At 42.0% G+C, this 23,292-nt stretch overlaps 1 protein-coding gene across 3 annotated transcripts in view; it reads left to right on the top strand.

Moving 5' to 3' along the window:
• The window catches only part of IGF2BP3 (insulin like growth factor 2 mRNA binding protein 3), an 85,328-nt gene that overhangs the window by 26,226 nt on the left and 35,810 nt on the right, over positions 1 to 23,292 (top strand). For all 3 annotated transcript variants that reach the window (XM_077303270.1, XM_077303269.1, XM_077303271.1), the window contains 2 exons: positions 4,960 to 5,011; positions 5,095 to 5,158. In XM_077303270.1, the coding sequence (XP_077159385.1) occupies positions 4,960 to 5,011; positions 5,095 to 5,158 (116 nt within the window). The remainder of the gene's footprint in view (positions 1 to 4,959; positions 5,012 to 5,094; positions 5,159 to 23,292) is intronic.

Below are 23,292 nucleotides of genomic sequence, written 5' to 3'. Positions count from 1 at the left end.
ACTGGACTCTGGATTTTATTGTGCTGCTTCAGACCAACATGGCTACTCATTTGAATCTGCATTAACCTTGTAGATTTTGACTGTTAAAACCCTATTTGTAAAAGGGCAAGTAATAGCTTCTGATATAAGGAGGGATTCTTTTCGAAACTTGGTGGTACTGTCTCAAAATGGTAGGAATTGGATCAGTTACTCATAAACCAATAAAAAATAAATGGAATATAATTTGCTGTTAGGGATTTCTAGAATTGGTTTAGCATTTAGAATATATTTGGGGAATTTGACTCTACATCATACTTATCTTCATTGGCCTGCAATGATCCAAGGCAAAAACAACCACTAAATATTCCTAGATTAATACATTGAACCTTATATATTAACCTTAGCAAGTTTCACTATCCTCTTACTACAGTAGTGCATTATATTTATAATTAACTTTTAAATTCAAAAATTGCCTCTTGTTTGAGACTGTGTTATGATACTACTTTCAGATTTAAAAAATGTTATATAACTTGATTTAAGTGTCTCTGAATAATTTTTTACAAAGTCTCAGAATTCTTGCAGCCACCAGCTATCAGTGTTTCTAGTGATTATCTCCCTTAGGGTTATTTTAAACCAACTCACTTGCTACCTGATTGGTCCTTCATGGCATGGGCAACCAATAAGGAGCTTCCACTTGCCCATGGAGTACCAATGCTGGGTATGCCCTGCCCCCAGCCTCCTCCCTGCTGGGAGAAGAGCAGGCTTGCTCTGCTGGCCTACTTCCAAAGGTAAGCTGGCCAGATAGCAAGGGACTGGGAGGGAGGGAGAGGATCAGAACTTCCACAGATCCCATAGGTCCCAGGCTATCCTCTAGGCCCAGCCATCTGACCGTGATGAGGGCGGAAGGCCTGGGAAAGGCACTGTGCCTCCGCCTGAGCCGGGAGGGTGTGTGGGAGACTCTGGGGAGGCTGCATGTTACCCCAAAGGGGCCTTTTTGCACCCATCTGCGCTTTTGCTGAGCATCTGGTTGTGGGGCATGAGGGAAAACCAAGGCAGGCTGCGCGCTGCCCTAAAGGGGCCCACACAACCATTTTGCACCCTCCACATGCCCTTCCTTCTGCCATCCCTCCCTAGCTTACCTGGCTTCAACAGGCTTTGCCCCTAGTGGGTGTCTTAAAGCGCAAGCATAGAATTATTTTCATTTGTGATGATGTCTTCCATTTTCCTGTAGATGAACCTCTGCATTAGCCTTTTTAAAGGATAATTATTTCTTTGCTACACTAGAGAAAAATACTCATCTCAGTTAGCAGATGCTGTGGGGTATCTTCCCTTTTTGATGTGATATTGTAGAATAGTGTTAATGGTTTAAATCTCTGATTCTTTGTAGAATTAAGGAGTTAGCTTCCTTGGCTTTAGGAAAATGGGGAATCTTACAAAATCGAATAATTGGAAAGGTCCATAAGACACTTCTGTTATATCTTGGCTTATTCAGTAGTCCAAGTGCCTAATGTAGGCCACCAGTAAAGCTTTCAGTTCCCGTGGGCACATCACATTATTATGCACGTTGGCCACGTTTTCCTGTAGGGGTCAACACTGAAGTAAAATGAGCTTTAATCTTGTCCATTCACTGTGAACAGCAGAAAGTTCTTACCTTAGATCACTCAGCTTCTTTCGGCTTGCACAAGGGAGTGGGTAAGTGAGTTATATAAGGGGGAAGTTCTGATTATCTTGTCTTGCTTAGATTTGGAAGAGTGAGGCTTTAAACATCCTTTAAGTTGTGATTTGGCTCACTTTGAAGTGAATCAGTGAATGGAACCAGTGTTGCTGTCTGTTGAGTCTTTACTTTTTAAAAAAATACAGCATCTGATAATAATTAGTTAACAAACAAGGCCTCACCCACTACCGTTCTTCAGTTTGAAAAATCACCTCCTTGTATATTAAGATCTTTTGTATAATTTATTTTAGAACCGAGAATTTCTTGTTCGAAAGACCTTACAGTCTAATTTTATATGTAAAATGTCAATTACTGACAGATTGTTAGTTGTAAAGCGTTTTGCCCTTTCAAGGCTTTAACAAGCCCAGATACACCTCCACATACTATTTTAGCATACCGTATCATTTTAAACTACTTGAGGCCGCTGTATTTTATTTAAAGATAACTTAGGCCAAGTTCTTCCTTTTCTACTTTGTAGAACTGTAGTTAATGCTTACCCAGAGGAAGAATTTAAATTTTGTTGCAGGTCAACAACTGCTGAGCTTTATATTTAATATATGAGATGAAATAACTATAAAATATGCAAGCAGGTGGTGTTGCTGGCATGACTTACTTATTTAGTTGTTTTTATCCAGATTTGTTCCCCACAACAGTTTATAGCACTTTCCCCTCCTTCACATTACCTTTCCACTGTCTCGGTGAGGCGGGTTAGGCTTGAGGGTCAATGACTGATCCAATGTTAACCATCAAGCTTCCATGAAAACATGGTTTCAGTGAAAGAGTGCCCTGAAAGTTGGAACTGGTCAGCAGTGTCAATTCTTGATGGTATAAAGAATGTGTTATTTTTAAAGACTATCATTTTCACAGATCAAAGCAATGATGAAATGATAAGATGCCACAGGTTTTGGTCTTAATTTAATCAACTATATAAACATACCATACAGTAGTGTAGTTTCTCCACTGCTTTCTTGGTGCTAGGTTCATATTTTTCTTATGTTTCCTCAGTCCTTTTTACTTATTCCTTCCTGTGAGCGATGCCTGTCCTCTCTCTCACCCAATACTGTGTCATTTTGACATTATTTTCCTTGTCCCTTTGAACTGAATGTGAATTTAGGCAGATTGTGATTGGGTTGGCAGGTTTGTCTCTTGTGGTCCTTCTGTGCATACCCAGGAAATTGCTGATTGTTTCTGTGGGATGGTAGGTGAATTTCTTCCAGGACAGGCTGAGTTCTGGAGGTTTTTTTCTTTTCTTTGCAGGGTGGGGGGGAATTACTTGGGCATGAAATAGGGGTCGCTGTGGGTGGGCTGATAGTTGTAAGTTCCTGCATTGTTTCAGGGGGGTTGACTTGATTATCCTGGAGGCCCCTTCCAACTCTCATTCTATGAATGTTTGTCTGCACATGAACAACAGTAACAGGTACGTTCTGTTTTATCAGTTTTGAATTACCTATCAACAAATTTTTATAAGTGACCCAGGAAGGCCCTTGATTGGCTACTCTCCTTTCTCCAGAACTGGATCCAAAGAGTGGCAGTGGGGAATGAGGTGTCACATTTCTGTAGTCTCCCTTCTGGAGTTCCTCAGGGGGCGGTGCTCTCTACCACTCTTTTTAACATCTTTATGTGCCCTCTCTCCCAGCTGTTTTGGAGTTTTGGGCTGGGTTGTCATCAATATTGCTGGATGGCTTGAGCAGAGTTGCCTGAAACTCAACCCCTCCAAAATAGAAGTCCTATGGCTGCGTAGGAAGGGGGCAGAACAAGAAGTGCGGTTGCCCATACTGATCACCATGCCCCAGGACAGGAATTTGGGAGTAACCTTGGATGCCTCACTGACCATGGAGCCTCAGGTCAAGAAAGAAGCCTGCCAGGTATTTTTTCACCTGCATCAGGCAAGGCTACTAGCACCCTATCTGTCCTCTGAACAGCTGGCCATGGTGATCCATGTGATGGTCACCTCCACAATAGACTTCTGTAACATGCTCTATGTGGGCCTGCCCTTGTCCCTGACCCGGAAATTGCAGCTGGTGCAGAATGTAGCTGCTAAAGTCCTCACAGGAACACCTTGGAGGGCCCATATCCAGCCTGTGTTGAGACAGCTGCATTGGTTGCCAGTTGCGGCCTGGATCTGGTTCATGGCTTTTGTTTTGACTTTTAAAGGCCCTTTGCATTCTGGGTTCCATTAATCTGAAGGGCTGTTTTTTTCCCCATGCCGTTCCCCCCCCCCCCACCCACCCAGGGCTTTGCGTTCTGCAGGTACCAACTTGTATGTCATTCCCAGCCCCAGGGAAGTGCGCTTGGCCTCAACCAGGGTAAGAGCCTTTTAGGGAGAGTTGTGGGCCCTTCAGGGACTGCCGGCTTTGTTTAGGGCCTGCAAGACAGAGCTCCTCCTCCAGATCTACGGTTGAGGCAAGTGCAGGAGGAAGATCTGATCGGGCCCCGCTTAGGTAGCATATCATACCATCTTTCGTCAGGCGTCAGGCATTCTGTTTTTTATTGGTTGTTATTGAAATTGGTTTTATTGGGGTTTTATTGGGGTTTTACTGTTGTTGGGTTTTTATCTTACTTTGTAACCTGCCTTGAGCTGGGATGCCGAGAGTGGCAGGTAAGAAATGTAATAATAAAAGTAAAATAAAATAAATTTGTTTTTGGGGGAGAGGGTTTTTTTGGGGGGGGGTGAATTGTCAGTATTTTTATAATTCCTATAATTTTTTTAAGTCTCACAGGATTTTTAAAAAGAAAATAATAACCCATAATAATGTGCACTGTGTAACTATTGAAGTTAATATAATTCAACATATTTACAGGAGAAGGAACATTAAATATTGAAAGACACCAAAATTTAGTGAGTGGAGGGAGTTGTAGCATGGGAAGTATAATGTCACTAAATATGACTACAAATACACAAGTCTAACTGGTGCATATCTTATAACCATTTTGCCATCTCATCTGGATTTTGTTTTTTCTTCTGTGGTTATGAAAAACAAAATTAACTTCCACCAAATATGTATTTATTTTTTAATCTGTTTCTGTCAACCCCTTTTTTTCTTTTCACATATATCTGCTGTATGTCCATTTAATTATAGCCATTGAGCTGATCTTAGAGATTCAGATTCAGAGCACGATGGAAAACTTAGGAGGAGGTTTTTTTTTTGGGGGGGGAGCCAAGCCTGTCATTTTATAGGACTTCTTACATTCTATTGAAATGTGTATGTTTTACTCTATAACTGCTAAAGAAATCTTAAGTGTTAACCTATATTCCTTTTCTGTAGGTGCTGGACAGTTTACTAGCACAGTATGGTACAGTGGAGAACTGTGAGCAAGGTAATACTCAAAATCAAAATGGTTTTGGTTTTCTAAGGGAAATGAACAAAGAGCAAAGAGTAATTTTCTTTTTTGTCTTCCAGTGAATACTGACACAGAGACTGCAGTAGTAAATGTAACATATGCCAATAAGGACCAGGCCAGGCAGTAAGTATTTATCAAGCACAATTTTAGCATTTGCTGCAAAATACTATGTTCTGTCTAATTTTTTTTTGTTAAAACGAGGTTTAGTTGCCATAGGAAGTAGTCTTCTGCTGTTCATCTCAGTCTGCTGTGTTTGCTTTAGTAGCTTATTTTTCTTCTTTTCTTCTTTTAAAACAATAAGTGAAACACTAGGGAGTATTAAAATCAAGACAGTGAGCCAAGGACAAATATTAAATTACTTAAAATCATTTGTTTGGTAGAATGACAATTATGTTGAAGTGGATGGAAACATATATTGGCAGTTGTGGACATCAGAGAAGCTCCTTGCACACCCCAAAAAGCAAAAATAGATCTAATTGCTTTAATCCTCACCTAATAGACCTATGGGGAAGACACTGGCAAACCACCCCGTATTGAGTCTATGATGAAAACGCTAGAGGGCGTCACCCCAAGGGTCAGACATGACTTGGTGATTGCACAGAGGATACCTTTACCTTTAATAGACCTATATTTTTCTTACCTTCCTTATAATGAAAACTGTTGCACAATCTGAATATACATATTGTTCACTGTCTGACTTGTCCCATTTCATAGCATGTAATCTTTAACTGCTCCTGCAGAGCGGATTAAATAAAAGGGTAAGGGCTGCTAGGGAAGAGTTAGGGCGGGCCCTGTCCGGGATAAAAACTCGGAGGCGGCTCCTGATTGGGTCCTCCAAGTGTCCATCCAGGGCCAAGCTGCCAATGGGGAGCCGCGTGAAGCATAGCTCCCCATTGGCGGCTTGCCCCGGCCTCACCTGGCCTGCCTGGGAACGCGCTGCACAGACAGACCTGCCAGCCCGCGTGGTGAGTCGTCCAGCCCGGGTTCTCCTCCCCTCCCCGGGTCCCTTACTGCTGACCCTACCAGAATGCACCGGGACACTACTGGATGGGTGGGTGGGGGCCGTGGCCTTCTCCGGCCGGGAGAAGACCGAGGGACCTGTCTGGGGGGGGGCAGCAGCCTTCTCCCGGCTCCGGGAGCAACCTCGCTGCATCGCAGATGCGGCAGGGCTGCTCCCGTGGCCGGCAGAAGGCCGAGGGAGCCGTCCGGGAGGTGGGGGCAGCAGCCTTCTCCTGACTCCGGGAGCAGCCTTGCCACCTCGCTGACACGGCCACCCTGCTCCTGGGGCCCCAACATGGCCCAGGGGCACTGCTGGGTGGGTGGAGGGACGCCCCAGGTCGCACCCCGCTGCCCGCCCCATCCCAGCCCCTGGGAAGCCTTCGCCCTGCAAAGGCTTCCCCGGGCACTCTTGCCTAGTGCCCATTTTATTCAGAGGTAACATGGGCTTAATTTCTTGTATAAAAATATATTAAGCATAAACCCTATAACAAAACAAATTAAATAGGCCTTTTTAAACTGTGGCTATTAAATGTTAACCCAAACAAATATTTCTTCTGGTCAGTGTTAAAGATTTGGTAGTGCCATAGTAATGTGTATGTATGCCCTTGTTTTAAAAATACCTTCATGCTTTGTGAAGAAAATATTCTTCAGAGTCATAGTGACACAGACAGTCCCTGGTAAACAAAACTGTAGGTATCTACAGCTTTATAAGGAAGACAAACTACTTGACATTTGTTCAGAATCTAATAGTATAGATGCTGCAGCTCAAGTGTAATGTTTTACTACATATATTGTGATGTATTAGTCCTTTCTCGGGATTATGAACAAAAATGGCCAGGTCTTACCAAGGTATTATAAAAAAAAAAGTTGAAATGTTGAAGACGGTCTTGGTCAACATTGCAGTTTATGATTTCTCACATGACATTGGATGAAATAGTGTTCATCTTCCTAGTTTCTGTGCAGTCACACCTGAGATCTGCATTTTTGCAGAGCCTGCCATGGAGAAGGAACTAACTAGCTATATATACATTTTAAAAATCTTGAAGCTCCCTAGATTTGTTACCCTACCCCTCATGGAGGATGACTTTCCCGCCCAAAGTCACGTAATGTGGAAGAGGTTAACACCCTCTTCTCTGTTCTTTTTCTGCCCCACTGAGAGAGGACTGTTCAGCAAGCTAAATCAGAATCTGATTTTTACCTCAGATTCAGAAGGAAAGGGGAATGACTCAGAATTCTGATATTATTGGCCATTGTTGTAAGGACTGGGCCTTGTTTATTAAATTTTTAAAAACATAAATAAATAATAAAGGGGGGCAAAAATGGCCTGAAATTGAGAACTCTGAGTCTGTTGCCTCTGTTCTGACAGAAGACCTTGAGAACTTTACTACCAAGCCATCCCAGAAATCGGGGGAGGGAAGAGCAGTTTGTCTGGAAACTCTCTGGGAAATGGCTTCAGTACCTCAGACTGCATGTGATGTGAAATGTAATAATTTGGTGTCACGAGACACCATCAGTGTCAAAACACAACTCACCATTTTGTCGGTTCTCTGACAATGATACCCTGAGCATGCTTACCATCAAAGCGTCATTGCCAAGTGTTGCCACAGAGTGTAGGGAAATTCAAGGGATAGGCAATGTTGTTTCTGCCCCCCTGGCAATAAGTATCAACTATAGAAGTAAGCTCTGCCCACATTCCCAATACCCATGACAAATTGGGAAAGAGGTCGGATATGGGGTCCTAGGCTATATATATGCCATTGCCTGCTGCTATCATGAGTGAATCTTTGACGCAGTTGCTGACAGAGGATCTGAGACCATCTCAGAACTGCTTATTATATAAGGGAAAGGGTACAATAGCCTTCCATCTATGAAGGCCCTAACTGAACTTGTATTCACACCTGCATTAGTGGAAAATGGGATGCTTAGACTCAGGAGGGAAGGCTGTGCTTATTTTTAGATTGTTTTAAATTAAGCATCCCAGAGCCACCTTGATCATTTTGGAAGTACAACCAGCAATGGTTAGATCTGTTTTTCATCCCCCCCCCCTATTGAAATGGAGGGAAGGAAAATATATTTTATGGGGCATAAGACCTACTCATTATGTGTTATGGGTATAAAAGCAGTGAACTGCAAGTCAGTAATGAGCATATATTACAAATCTGTTTGAGACAAGATGTCATCTGTCATTGATTCCGTCCTGAGTGTAAGGATCCACTGGCAAAGGACATAATGGCTGTATGGCTCAAATGGAGAGCGGCAGTTGAATACTTCAGTAAAGGCAAAAAGCCACAATATAGCAATGCCGACCAACATTGTAATATTTTATTGTAATAATGGGTACTTACGGGGTTTTATGTGACTTTACTATGATTTTATATTTTATTGTGAACCGTTGTGAGACCTTTTGGTGAACAGCGGTATATAAATTAACTATAAATAAATAAACATTGCAATGCAACATCATTTTTGGTTAATCACGCCCCATGGTATCCAGAATTGGGGCTAAAACCTGGGGGTCTTCCTTTTGAATGTAAACTGCTATTTAGTGATCAGACATATGAGACACTTGGGCACATTAAGAAGATGTTCAGATTGACAGCAAAAACATAGGTAAGCATGCAGGTTCTGCATAGTTGGGATCTACTGGTATCCTGACCAGATCTACCAACCAAGCCCTCCCACTCAAAGGCAGCTGTATGCCCCTCAAAATAGAGGGTAAGGGGATGCTAGAAATAGAAATACCACAATCCCCAGGGAGTCTGTTGTATATTTTCTGGAAACTTATTCTATTGTTCTCATGTTTGGGAAACAGTTATATAATCATCATCATCTTGATTTTTTATTTGTATATATTTATAATGCAGAGCACTTGGTGTAGCCTCCATTTGGTCATTCACTGTTCCTGATCAATAAAGGGGCAGCCATCCTCAGAGACAGTGTTGCTATATACCTGAGTATTTGTGTGTATATGTATGTATAGATATAATAGTACTAAGGAGTGTAGGCAAAACACCTATCCTGTATCTTGGGTGGCATACTAAGAGTCTCCTTAATTTGTCAAGAGACTTATGGTTTGTCATAATCACTCTTAGCACTGTGGCTTCACACATCTATTCCTGCTTTTCTACATAATGGTATTCATTATGTATATAATGTCTTGCTTTTTGACCTAGTGTCTGTAACTTGGTTATTCACCACTTATATTGCAATTGTAGTGGCTCACATCAGGCTATATAGTTGCTGGGTGTATCCCTGTTTCAATGACTGAATGGGCAGGCAGGGTCCCTGTTGTATTTTTAATCCCATCTTCAGTTTGCCATAGGTAGACTGTCCAGGTTGTGGTTCTTCATCATCTGTGCTCATTCCCTATTGCAGTGTGGAATTCATGGATCTATATGGATCCACAATTTTTGCAATCTTTTCCGTTGAAAGGACTGCTGAGGTTATCCCCTTGGAAAACAGATTCCTATCCCTAAGGGAAAAAGGAAAAAAAAGTAATAGAATCCTTAACACAACACCTTTGGGAAAAATTCCCATGACAGGCCAAAGGGCTCTGACATACATATCCTCCACTTTCTCCTCACAACGACCCTGTGAGATAGCATAGGTTGAGAGTGAATCACCCTACGAATTTATATATTTATATTTATATCATTTATATATTACTGGAAAACCATTTTATTTACTATGTATATATTATTATGTGAGCAAAGTGTTGCACAGGGTTTATTCTATAGCATTTTTTGCATATTGTTGTCTGGCTACTGTATCACTGGTTCACTGCAGTTTTGAGGTATGGATCGCATCCTATGGGAACCTTTGATCACTTCACATCACTTAGAAAGCAGTGTTTTTTTTTAAATGGAATATGTAAACAGCCACCCAGGGCCCATTGTCTTCCCATCTCCTTCAGGCCCATCATGGGCCATTTTGAGAAGTGGAGGCATATTAGTGTGGCCATTTATGGTCATATCACCCAATAAATCAACCTTTCTCAACTTCTTTACCTTTGAAAAACCTCTGAAACAGTCTTGAGGCTTCAGAAAACCCCAAAAGTGGTGCAATCACGCAGAATATGGTTGGGCATGAAAATAGAAAGTCTACTGAGCAACAATAACTCAACCATAGAAGAAAAAGACACACTTCATGAGTTTTTTTTATAAATAATAAAATTTAAAGATGATAATTCTTTTTGATGTCTTTTAATTTAATATTGGTGAAGTCAGAACACGTTCCGGATAAACAATATCCTGTTTTCAGAATTTTCTATTTCTTCTTTGACTACATCTATAAATTAAGTATATATTATATAAGTAATATATTACAAAACAAATTTGAAAAGACTATATAACATTAAAGAATTGGTTCCCACCTCAATGTACACTTCAATTGTGTTCAGTGTCTATAAATTAAATTCTGTTTATCTGAAAAAATATGTATAAAAATATACAAGTTGTCATTCTGACATACAAATTATACATTATATTAATAATAATAAAATAAAAGTGAAAAATAGAAATACAGAAATACAAAACTACCAAATTCCCTTATAGTATTCCTTGGTACTCTGTTCAGTACATGGGGAAAGTTTTGAAAAGCGACTTTCGTATAGGTCCCTGATATTACATTCACATAGTCTCAATAAATACATTCCAGCCCTCAGTTTCTAAATGAGAGGTGCAGCATTCATTCTAGCTAATTACGTTCCAATCCTCAATCGTTAAACAAGTACAGCATTCATCATAGCTAATTAAAGTGATCATGTCACAAAAAGCATGTTATGTCCCAACTTGTATTAAGACCCTGCTTTCCCAAGGTATTCAATGCAAATACATAAAAGCTCTCTCTTTGTAGTAGCAATCTCTTCATGTTCACTCGTTGGCATCCCTATCTGGTCAATTGTTCATCTGCTGTCATTAATTCTCTTATGTTATTAGAGGTGGGTATAAACTTGAAGAATGGAAGTTCGTGGGGTTTGTGGATTGGGGGATGTCATGAAATTTGAATCCCGAACTTTCACAGACACCTCCCCCCCCCCCCCCGCCATGTTAAAAAACCTTTGAGTTCACTTGAATTCATTAACTGTTTATATGGACACTTTGGGTTAGGTGAGATATCAAAGTCAGGTACCACAGCAAGTATGGGGTGGATGGACCCTATTCATGGTGGAAAGCATTACAATGACATCCTTTTCTGTGAGAAAAGAAGACCTGGCGACCCAACACACGTAAGCATCTGATTCAGGGGAGGGAAAGTAACTAAAGCAGAGATTATTTGGGCAAGTGCGGAAAACTCAGCTTCTAGCTGCTTTCATCCTGAACTGTCAATAACGGTACCACATAATGTGGCAAATGGTGTAGGATAGTGAGGATTAAGACAATGATGTTGTTTGAAACTGCTCTGTAAGTGGTGGCAGCCTCATTTTGTCTGGTATGAGCATAGATGCCAAAATGCGGAACACCCTAAACTATTCCTGTTTGATGCTGGAAATGGAGACAACAATGATCATGGGGGAGCAGATGAGGGGGCTGAACGGCTAGGTCGTGCAATGGAAAGCAAGATGTGGACAGGAATGTTTACTGTCCTTGGAAGTCAACCCCCATTGACACAGGTCCTTGGAGTCCAGTATGCAATGGGTCCAAGTGTTGGGAGTAAAGAGACTTGTATTGGGACATAGGTTGGGACTCCTGGATGGTTCCCAGAATATGGCCTCACTAGTAATGATGGGGATCCATCCCTGATCATCAGACACATGCTTGCAGAACAGGAAGAATTTTGCCGAGGTGGACTTCTACACAAAGAAAAATTCCAGGATTGCAAAGGCTCATGTGGCTGAGTTCAGGGATGAGGTTTCTGCTGAAGAAACAACTACACGTGTTCTGTCAAGAACTCCATGGGGTCCACCCTTCCCTTCTTTGGACTCTCAAAAAACCTTAACCTTCGCAGTTTTTTCTGGTAAACCAAATGATTCCAGCCCCACGTCTTGGACTCCCCTCTTGATTTCTTAAAAATGGTGGTGGCTTTCCTCAGTCATCTCCGGCTTTTAGCTCAATCATGTGAAAGACATAGAGATCCGATGAACGCGGTATGAATCATCGGTGGAGGGAAAGTTATTAACCAGGACCCCCATGGTGATGGGGATTGAACAGAAAATAGCTCCATTCCAAATCCTTGCCCCCACCATGGGTCGAGGGATATGGAATGTACAAAAGACCAACACTTTGCAAACCCTCTTAGTGGGAGCAGTTGTCAAAGGGAGAAAAAAGGGAAAGGACACCCAGGGTGATGGAGGTTTAACATGGAATTGAAGAGCATGTGATCCTTTTCCAGTCAACCCCCCTCCCCCGTGTTGATTGTAATTAGACGGGACTGTGTTGATTTCTAATGGTGTGATGCTTTTGTGCTGGCTTCCTATGCCTTGCTTGATCTGTACAAGACTCCTCAAATTAGACTCCACATCCACAGAGCCAGTTTGGTGTAGTGGTTAGGAGTGCGGACTTCTAATCTGGCATGCCGGGTTCGATTCTGCGCTCCCCCACATGCAACCATCTGGGTGACCTTGGGCTCGCCACGGCACTGATAAAACTGTTCTGACCGGGCAGTGATATCAGGGCTCTCTCAGCCTCACCCACCCCACAGGGTGTCTGTTGTGGGGAGAGGGATGGGAAGGCGACTGTAAGCCGCTTTGAGCCCCCTGGGGTAGGGAAAAGTGGCATATAAGAACCAACTCTTCTTCTTTTTCTTCTTCTTCTCTGCCCAGGGAAGGATAGGACCCTGTATTCTCTCTGTGACACAATGTAACCTTTTGGAGCCATCCATCTTAAGTGCTAGGGGTTAGCACTCCAGGCAGAGGCAGAATGCATGTCGTCAAAGCAAAATGCATGTTGTTTTGATAAGCAAAAGTGGGTGTTCAAGCATGGGTTGGGTGCTGGAGTTGCTGCATGTAGAGGGGATCAGCCAACAACGTAGGGCACATTAAGATAATTGTGTAGCAGGACCAGATCTTCCAGGGACTGTGCACAGCCTGGTGTGAGAAGTGAGAATATTTCAACATATCCTTTGAGGCTTGGAGATACCTTGGTAGAAAAGGGACTGGAAAGACAACTTAAAGGTGACCAGATTTTTCAGTGTGGTGTTGAGGATCACCGCGGGGACAATGAAGACCCAATGGATGAGGAAAAAGGCCAAGGCAAGAATCGTCCACTAAGGGAGTAATGATTATAGATCATCTCCTGGTTCCCATAGGGGTACACCGACCACAGATGGTACCAATCTGCCAATCAGAGAATGGAATGTCGGGATGGAAAGGAAATAACCAGGATCCACTTGGTAATGGCATTTAAACTTGGGAGAGTGATATGGTAAGCAGGCTGGTCCCTGACAAGAGACTGGGTTGAAACTTGGCCTGTATTGTGGATTTCTAATTGGAATGACTTCACGGTGGACTCTTGTGCCCGGCTCTCTCATCCGTGATCAATCTCAGGTAGTAGCTGACTCTGAACAGTGCCATTCAAGGGAACGTTTTGGAGTCCTGTCATGCATCTGATTGGACATTGGAATACACATCAGTACAGGGACAATAAAAGGATGAGGGGAGAAACATGGATTGGCCATGCCAAACTCAGAGGGAGTGATGGACTCAGTGGGGAGGACATGGGAAAATCCTTAGGAATCAAACATGGGTACCCATTGTGACCAGATGCTACATTACGACCATGCCTTGTCCCAGGATGTCCACGACAGAAAGTTGTAAGACCTCTTGACCTGAATGGGCCCTGATTCCAACATGCAGAGGGCCATGGCCTGTAATGGAAAAAGGTTAAATTGTGAGAGGCAGAAGAAACCTCAAGCAAGGACCCTAACCTCAATAGTGGGAGGCAGACTGTGAGTCTATGTTCCTCAATTTGCTTTTATGCTCCATGTCTTTTGAGTTGTCATTTGACAATATGCATTCTGTCTCTGCCTATTGTCACCTCAAATGAAACTCGTCATGAAGACAAGTGTTAACTTCTCAATGCCCCTTTTTGCATTCAACAGGTTAAGTCCCCAAAAAGGGCAGGATTGGTAAGTGGTACACTGAGGGTTTGTCTCTTCCCAAACACAATGAAGACACAGTGAAATGAATACATGTAAAATTTATTTAGGGATTAAGAAAGGGGTAAAGACTTGTAGTTAGAAACACTTCAAAATAGCAGTTTTGATAGTACTTCAATGCAAATCCAACACAATCCCACAGTGAGTACATGCATATATGTATGTGTTAGCAAAGCTTTACCTACCTCAGTTGAAGTGATTAAATTGATTCTCCATATATTTCTAGTTGTTGTTGTTAGGTGTGAAGTTATGTCTGACCCATCGCGGCCCCATGGACAATGATCCTCCAGGCCTTCCTGTCCTCTGTCATTCCCCGGAATCCATCCCACAATAGCGATCAGCAATTCTCTGGGTATGCAAGGATGGGCCAAAAGAGACAAACACTGACACATCCTGCCTACCCACTCACAATCTGCCTAAATTCATAAAAATCAGCATTTCTATCAGATGACTAGCCTCTGCTTAAAAACTTTCAAAGGAGAACTCACCACCTCCCGATTAGATTTGTTCCTCTGAGGAACTGCTCTAAGTCTCAGGAACTTATTCTAGATGTTTAGCTGAAAATTCCTTTGAATTTATTTCAACCCATTTGTTCTGGTCTGACCTTCTGTGGCAACAGAAAATAACCCTGTTCCATCTTCTATAGGACAGCCCTCCAAGTATTTGAAGATGGTTGTCATATCACCTCTTGGTCATCTCTCCAGGCTAAACAAATCAAGCTCTCTCATCCTTTCCTCATACAACTTCATCTCCAAACCTCTCTTTTTGGTGTGTGCCTCCTTTGATGAAAGCATAATATTTAATTAAAACAGAAAGATGGCAAAGATTGGAGTGGTTTCATATATGGCCATCTGGCAGTTCCAATACATTCTTCAGTCTAAGCTTCTGTATTTCATGAATAGATTGTACAGCACTCTCAAGGTTGACTTCAAATCTCAATTTAGAATGTCTTCTGGCCTTGGTTTTGGTTTTTCTAGCCTTCCATTTTGCATCAACTCAAATGCCAACAGGGAAACTCTGCAGTGAGGCAGGTGGTACACATACACTCTACAAAAATTTCTAAAGCCTTTCCAGAATGCAGTCGTAAACCAGAAGTCTTATGTCCAAGCGGGTACCACTCAGAGTAAAACAAAGTCTCAAATGGTGGACGCTTCAAAACAACCGGTCATCAGGAAAGTTCTTCATTACTGAAAATGAGATGCAGTTATTCATGGATGCCACCCTCAACGGCTTGGGGGCAGTCCTAAACAACACACTAGTTATAGGGAAGATGTTCAGTATTGGAATTCAAGCTTCTAGTCAATTGGTTAGAACTGCATGCAGTCGTCCTTGTGCTACAACGCTTCAAAATCCTCCTGAGCATTGTACACCTAGTCCTACAAACAGACAATAATTGGCAAAATTGTACACAAACCACTAAAGCTGATGCAGGTCAACAACTCTTCACAGAGAAGCAGCAAAGATAATGAAGTTGGCAGAGTCAAATCCCCTGTCATTAAGGATGGAACACATTCAGGGACTGAACAACATCCAAGCAGATTGTTTGAGCCTCCAGGCAATCCAGGAAGGAGAGTGGGAGCTGAATCAGAAATCATTCTATCTGATTACTCAACACTTTTGGGTCCCAGCTCTATTATTATTAGACCTGTTCATGATGAAACTCAACCAGAACAAAGATTTTGGTCCAGATACTATCACAGGGAAGCAGAGCTCATGGACACTCTATCGTCAATGTGGCCACTAGTCTACTGTGTGCATTTCTACCAATGACAGTTGTAATCAAACTTCTGCATCAAATTTATGCACCAGTTTATTCAACAGAGGGCAGAAGTAATCCTACTAGCACCATGCTGATCAAGGAGACCATGGTTTTCAACTATAATTCAGCTTTCAACGGGAACTTCTGAAGCTTCTTCTCCATCCAGATTGTTTCTCCCAGGGTCCCATTTGGCATCAAGATCACAAATGGTTCAATCTGACCACGTGAAGATGAAAGGATGAAGCTGCATAAGAAGATTTACAGCAGCAAGGTCATAGATATCATTCTAGCCTCAAGAAAGCCATTCATGACCAGGATATATAATTCCTCATGGAAGGCCTTTGGCAGGAGGTATAAGAAGAAACAGTTTAACTCTTTTTCTCTAGGTCTAGGAGCAGTGCTGAGTTTTCTTCAAGAGGGGGCCTCCAGTGGTTTAAGAGCTGTTACTCTGACGAGACAAGTTGCGATCCTAGCCAACATTCTATCTGTTGACAGGGGTATGCCTATCTCCAATCAACCACATACTTTGAGGTTTCTTAAGCAAGTGGCAGCCAAACAACCTCCCCAGGTTCACCATTTTCTGCTTAGGAGATTAAACACCATATTGAGAGCACTTACTAAGGAACCTTTCAAACCTATCAGCGAAATTCCCATCCGGAGTTTATCCCTAAAGATCATTTTTCTCCTAACAAATCTCATCTTGTAGGATTTCAGAGGTGGCAGCTTTATATACAAAACCTAGTCTGTGTGTATTTCACAAAGCAGTCCTTAAAACTGAGCCCTCCTTAAGACCGAAGTCTCCTCGACATTCCATCGTTCACAAGAAATTAGTTTACCTTATTTCTGTCTGAACCTGTTGCATCCTTCCAAATGACTATGGCACAACATATATGTTAAGAGGGCCCTCAAAGCTTACCTGATTAGGACACAATCTTTCTGAAAATCAGATTCACTATGAATTTCATTTTCCAACCTTTATCACCAGCTGGATTTGGGGCAGTTACACCATACTCGTGTTGTTAGATCTGTTGGCCGCTTTTGATGTTGACCACTAGTTATTGGCCCAGTGCCTCACCAGAACCGGGATTAGGGGGACTGCGCTGCAATGCCTGGTCTCATTTCTCTGGAGAGGGTTGCTGTGGAGGATGAGTTATCTGACCCTTGTGAGCTCCCGTGTAGGGTTCCGAAGGGGGCGATACACACTTTTTAACATCTGTATGTGTCCTCAAGCCCAGCTGGTTAGGGGCTGTGGCATGGGATGTTACCAATATGTGGATGACACCCAGCTCTACTTCCTAATGGACAGCAAGCTGGATTCCCCCCTGAGTACATTTGCCAGTTGTTTGGAAGCAGTGGCTGGATGGCTCAGGCAGAGTCGCCTGAAACTCAACCCCTCCAAGACAGGTCCTGTGGCTGGATAGAAGAGGGCAGGATCGGGAAGCGCGCCTCCCATGCCTGGATGGGGTGTAATTAACACCTGCGCCAATTGCCAGGAATTTGGATGTTACCTTTGATGCCTCCCTTTCGATGGAGGCTCAGGTCATGAAAGTAGGCAGGACGGCAATCTTCCATTTCCGCCAAACCAGGCTACTGTGCCTTACCTGTCCTCAGACCTCTTGAACACAGTGATCCATGAAATGGTCACTTGCAGACTAGACTACTGTAACTCGCTCTACGCAGGCCTGCCCTTGTCTTTGATCCGGAAGTTACAACTGATACAGAATGCGGCTGCCAGGGTCCTCACTAGGACATCATGGAGGGCTCATATTCAGCTGGTGCTTCGTCGTCTGCACTGGTTTCCGGGTAGAGACCTTCAAGGCTATACATGGTCTGGGTCCTGTCTACCTGTCAGACCACCTGGTTGCTTATGCCCCCCACAGGGCTCTTCGCTCTGTGGGTATGAATCTACTGGTAGTCCTGGGCCCTTGGGATGCTGTCCTGGTCTTGACCTGGACCAGGGCCTTTTCAGTCCTGGCCCCAGCTTGGTGGAATGAACTCCCAGAAGAGCTCCCTGCCATAGTTATCAACTTTCTGCAGGGCCTGCAAGATGGAGCTCTTCCACCAGGCATATGGTTAAGGCCAGGGCGGGGTCCGGATATTCGATTCAAGCTGGGATCCCCTCATGTCCATTTTCTTATTCTGTTATTGTTATTGATTGATATGGCTCCTCACCACCACTAGTAAGACAACAAGGAAATTGGCCCCCTGGCTGGACGAGTTGAACAGCTAGTGGTTTTAATTGAGGGGATTATGGGGGCTTTATTATGTTTTTCCTTATTTACTATTGTAAACCGTCGTGAGCCGAATTGGAACGGTGGTATAGAAATCTAAGTATAAAAAAAAGAAGAAAAAAACTTCCATAGGAAAGTTGCTCAGACTCTGCATTGCAGACGCCTATAAGACTTCAGGCACTCAGGTTTCCAAAGGGAATTACTGCTCGCTGTGTGAGAAGTACTGCCATCAATGCAGAATTTCTGCACAGGGCATCAAGTGAACATGTGTGCAAGATTGCCACTTGGTCTAAGATTTCCACCTTTACAAGGCACTACAAAGTTAACCAAATTTGTTTTAGCTGGTGCCAGTTTTGGTAGATTAGGACTTCAACACGTGATCTAAAAGGATGTTCCTTTCCCTCCCTGAGTTTAAGGGACTGCTCTTTCAAGTCTCACTAAAGTGTCCTCCGCTTAGGGAGAGAATGATAGTTGGGTACTTGCCATGAGGAGTCTTTCTCCCCTGAAATTTTGGAGGATACCTTATCCCACCTGGGAATCATTTCTTATCTGTCTCATGTTGAACTAATATTTTTAATTGTGCCTTCCTGAAGAAAGATAGGCCCATATATTTATATTCTTCCTTCTTCTGCTTCAATTATGGGGCGGTGTGTGTGTGTGTGTGATCTTATGGGAAAGCAGTCTGTTTTGTTTGAGTTCCTTTCCCTCTTCAAAGTTCATAATTTCAAGGTTGTGCCCATGCAAGAGACATATCATCATACAGGAAGTCTTGACCTGCCTCCCTGTAGATGAGTGATTAATAGCCCACATACGTGTCCTCTGTAACCCCAGGGGAGAAGGATGTCTCATGGTAAGCACCCAATAGTCATTTTAAAGAATTGTACCCATTAGGTGAAGAAAGTCTATGGGAAGAGTTGAGTATGGTACAATCAAACCAAGAGAAGAAGTTCTCCAAACAAGTGAAAAAGAAAGAAACATCTCTAGACAGTAAGGAGGCAATTACAACATGAGGTATATATAACTTATATGTAAACATATATAAATCAAAGTTTTTGTATAACATAAATATCACAATGAATGTGTGTAAAACAAAGCCATCCAAATGTAGTTTAAAATGAATAATAAAATTAACACCACATAAACAATGTGTTGATTTGAATAGCCCAGACTATCCTGATCTCATCAGACCTCAGAAACTAAACAGGTTGGCCATGCTTAGTATTTGGATATTAAAGTATCCCCAAGATATTAAAGTATCATGATGGGAGGCAGGCAATGGGAAACCATCTTTGAATATCTCTTACCTTCAAAATACCACAGGTTCACCATTAGTCACATGTGACTTATTGGTAAATGAAAGCACCAAACAACGAATAAGCAAATTTTTTAAAAAATCACCATTTATACTTAGAAATATAGAACAACAAAAAGAACATAAACATCAGTGTAATACAAGAAAGACAAGGTCCCAGTTATGATTCCTTTAAACTATCTTTTCTTTTTCCTCCTAATTTTCCTCCCTGAGCCTCCGGGGAGGGCGGTATAGAAATATAATAAATAAATAATTTTAATGTATATATATAGAAGATATAATTCTTGAGGACTCCACTGGGAATGTCCTTGGGAGGGAATGTGTCAATAAAAATCTCAGACTCAGTAATCTTTATTGGCATAATAAATCACAGTCCTGGATAACTATCTTTATCTTTGAGAACTGCACATTGGATGCAGACAAGACCAAGAATTACTTGCAGGGTCCTAAAGTCATTTTGCTTACGTTATGGTCAGCAAATTCAAAGCCATAGGTAGGGTGCAGTTTTAGCCTGTAGATTTCATGGGTTATGCACATGCTGAAGGCAGGTTGACAAGGGACTGAATCTAATCAAATGTAGAAATTGAAGGACAGCTGCTGACCTTTCAACCTTTTCTCAAAGGGAAGGTGGCTTGGTTTGATCACCTAATTTGTGGATGTTGCTTAGTAGGATTTGGAAAATGTCCTTTTGTAGGTTCTTGTGGAGGTAATGACACTGGTCAGTATTAAATTAAGCCAGGCACTGATTTGTGTTATAAATACACAACTACTGATGTTATTCTGTAGAAATGTACATAAAACTGGAAATTGCTGGTAGTTCTGTAGTTCCTCTATCACTTGTTATCTGATAACTTAGATATTATAAACTTTTCACCCAGTTTATAAACCTTGGTGCTCGTGGAGAAGAGTGACAAATGGAGTTCCCCAGGGACCTGACCTGGGTCCTGTGTTGAACAAGGGACTAGAGAGGATACTTATTAAATTTGCAGAGGGTACTTACTACATTTGCAGGCGATACTAAACTGGGAGGGATAGCAAATACAACAGAAGACAATCAGAATACAGGATGATCTTATTTATTATTTTGATTTTGATTGTCTCGAGAAGTGGGCTAAACTGAATAAAATAAATTCCATAGGGACAAATGTAAAATTCTGCATTTAGGTAGGAAAAACCATATACACCAATGGGGAGACTTGGCAGTAGTATGAGCAAAAAGGATCTAGGAGTCTTAGTAGACCATATGTTGCACATGAGTCAGCAGTGTGACTCGGTGGCTAAAAAGGCAAATGGGATTTTGGGCTGTATCAAATGGAGTATCATGTCCAGATTGCAGGAGATGATGTTACCACTTGACTCTGCTCTGGTTCGGCCTCACTTGGAGGCTTTTCAGTTTTGGGCACCACAGTTGAAGAGGGATGTAGACAAACTGGTGAAGGGTTTGGAGACCAAGACATGAGGAAAGGTTGGGGGAGATTTAGCCTACAGAGGAGGCGGCCGAGAGGGGATCTGATAACCATCTTCGTATTTAAAAGGCTACCATATAGAGGATGGAACAGAGTTGTTATCTCTTGCCCCGGAGGGACGGACCAGAACCAATGGGATGAAATTAATTCAAAAGAAATTCCATCTAAACATCCGGAAGAAATTCCTGACGGAGCGGTTTCTCAGTGGAACAGGCTTCCTCGGGAGGCAGTGGGTTCTCCATCTTTGGAAATATTTAAACAGAGGCTGAATAGCCATTTGATGGAGAGGCTGGTTCTGTAAAGGCTTAAGGGGGTGGCCTGATACAGTGGATGAGCAATAAGGTTGTGAGTGTCCTGCGTATGGCAGGGGGTTGGACTAGATGAGCCCGGTGGTCCTTCCAACTCTTATGATTCTATGATACTATGAACATTTAATCCTTTGTATTAAAACTTGGGTCTGGGAATTCATTATAAGTTTATTCAGGTTTTAATATTTGTTTTTGAGACACCTTGTTAGTGGCTGCTATAAGAAATTGGTTTCTTGTAAGTTTCTGCCACCTTGTGGCTAAGTGATATTATCAAAAAAAAAATTTAGGTTTTTTGTTGTTTAAAGTAACTGTTCATTACTCATATACTACTATACTACATACACAGCTAATCTTGGTTTTATTGATGCCTCATATGTTGCTGAAGAATCTCTGGCAATCCTTAAATGTGTGTTCTTCATATTTTCTGCTGCTGTAATAGGCCTGCATAAGTGCAAGCAAGTCCATTTCCATGTAAAACAATTCAACCTGCAATTCTGAAAAAGGTTAAAGACATACTAGCGAGCTTGTCTTTTGTTTTTAAATGTGTCTTGCTTTGAACATCTTTTAGTTTTCATTGTTTTAAAATGAACTGCTCTTAATACTGCATCACCCCCCCATAAACCTACATAAATATTCACAAGTTGCTAAATCTGTATCTTTGTATGTCTCTAAAACTAAAGGTTTAGTAAGAAAGTGAAGGCAGAAAATGAATAGAACACAGAAACTAATAAAACATAAGAATTAAAAATGATCTACCAAGAAAGTAAAATTTGCATACAGGATCTGTTTGTTAGCTACAGTTGGGCTCAGTTGAGTGTGGAAAATAATTCCATCAGTCATGATCTGTGATCTGAATCATATGCCATGCGACAAGTTTTTCAGTGCTACCTATTTCATTGCCAGTGCAGTAACTAATAATTTAATCTGCCTTTGTGCAGTTTTGTAATTAGTTAGTTGCCAGGTTGCTTATGGGGAATAACAGTTGCCTTCAGACATCCGGGTGCAACCCCACTGCAGCTGCTGTATGAGTAGCAAGAAAGAAGGAAGAGCCATGCTTGCCAAAACTATCTGGCTTTTTGCCCTGCCTGGAGAAACAGAGTAAGGGCACTGTGGCTGCTGCATCTGTACTCTTGTTTTGGCTTAGACTGAACTGAAGTTGGGGGTGTCCAAGGGTGGCGAAATACCTCATATCAGGCAGGTGGCTTTGCAAATAAGGTACCTTTATACCTTTGATAATTTGACTCTCTGATTAGTGAGAAACCAGTCCCTTGATGCATTTGAAAGTGCAAATAATCAAGACATGATTTTTCATTTAAGCAGATATATTTCAGATGAGCACCAAATTTCATAAAGAAACCAGGGAGTTTCAGGAGAGGAAGAGGGAAGTGAGACGACTAGAGCGAGTGTGGAGGAAAACTCGCAACAAAGTAGAGCATCCTATTGCACACTTATGCGTGCATATGAGATAGCAGTTAAAGTTGTAAAACAGGAGTTTTTTGCCATGGAAATTGTGTCTGCGAGCTCTCACCTGGCACAATTCTTTAGTCTCTTACTGCCTTCAAGTAAGAGGTGCCAAAAATTCAATGTCTTCCAGGACATTCAATAAGGGACCTGAAAGTAGCTGTTTTATTGCAAAGGAACTTCAAGAACAGGCTAGAAAGGGAGATTGCAGAAATGCAAGTTATTACAACACTCAGAACTATGACATACCCAGGACTCAACAAGGACATAGGTTTTTTTATCTCATTATTCATGCTAACCTTGTTTAACTCGTATATCCATATTCCTCACAATTTATTTTATTTGTGATAATGTGACTGTAAGGTGATGGTAATGTAATGTAATTTTAACTCCCTGGTCTTGGGATGAGATAGCTGCCAGCCAGCAATTCCCTTGCAGGAATGTTTCACACCTATATGGAGACAGATGGGGCCAGCAAATGATGGGGTGGGTGCTTTTGATCACTGACATAGCCAGTTTTATTTCTTCTATGTTTTTGTGAACTACAACTGAATTCCAGGGAACTAATTGGCTGTTTTGGCAAAGAATAATCATATGGCTGTATCTGGGTGTGTGACACAGTTTACT

This window comes from Paroedura picta, chromosome 11, assembly GCF_049243985.1.
Source record: "Paroedura picta isolate Pp20150507F chromosome 11, Ppicta_v3.0, whole genome shotgun sequence".
Classification (NCBI taxonomy): Eukaryota; Metazoa; Chordata; class Lepidosauria; order Squamata; family Gekkonidae; genus Paroedura; species Paroedura picta.
Note: the sequence above shows the minus strand (reverse complement) of the source record. Positions and strands in the feature narration are given on the sequence as shown.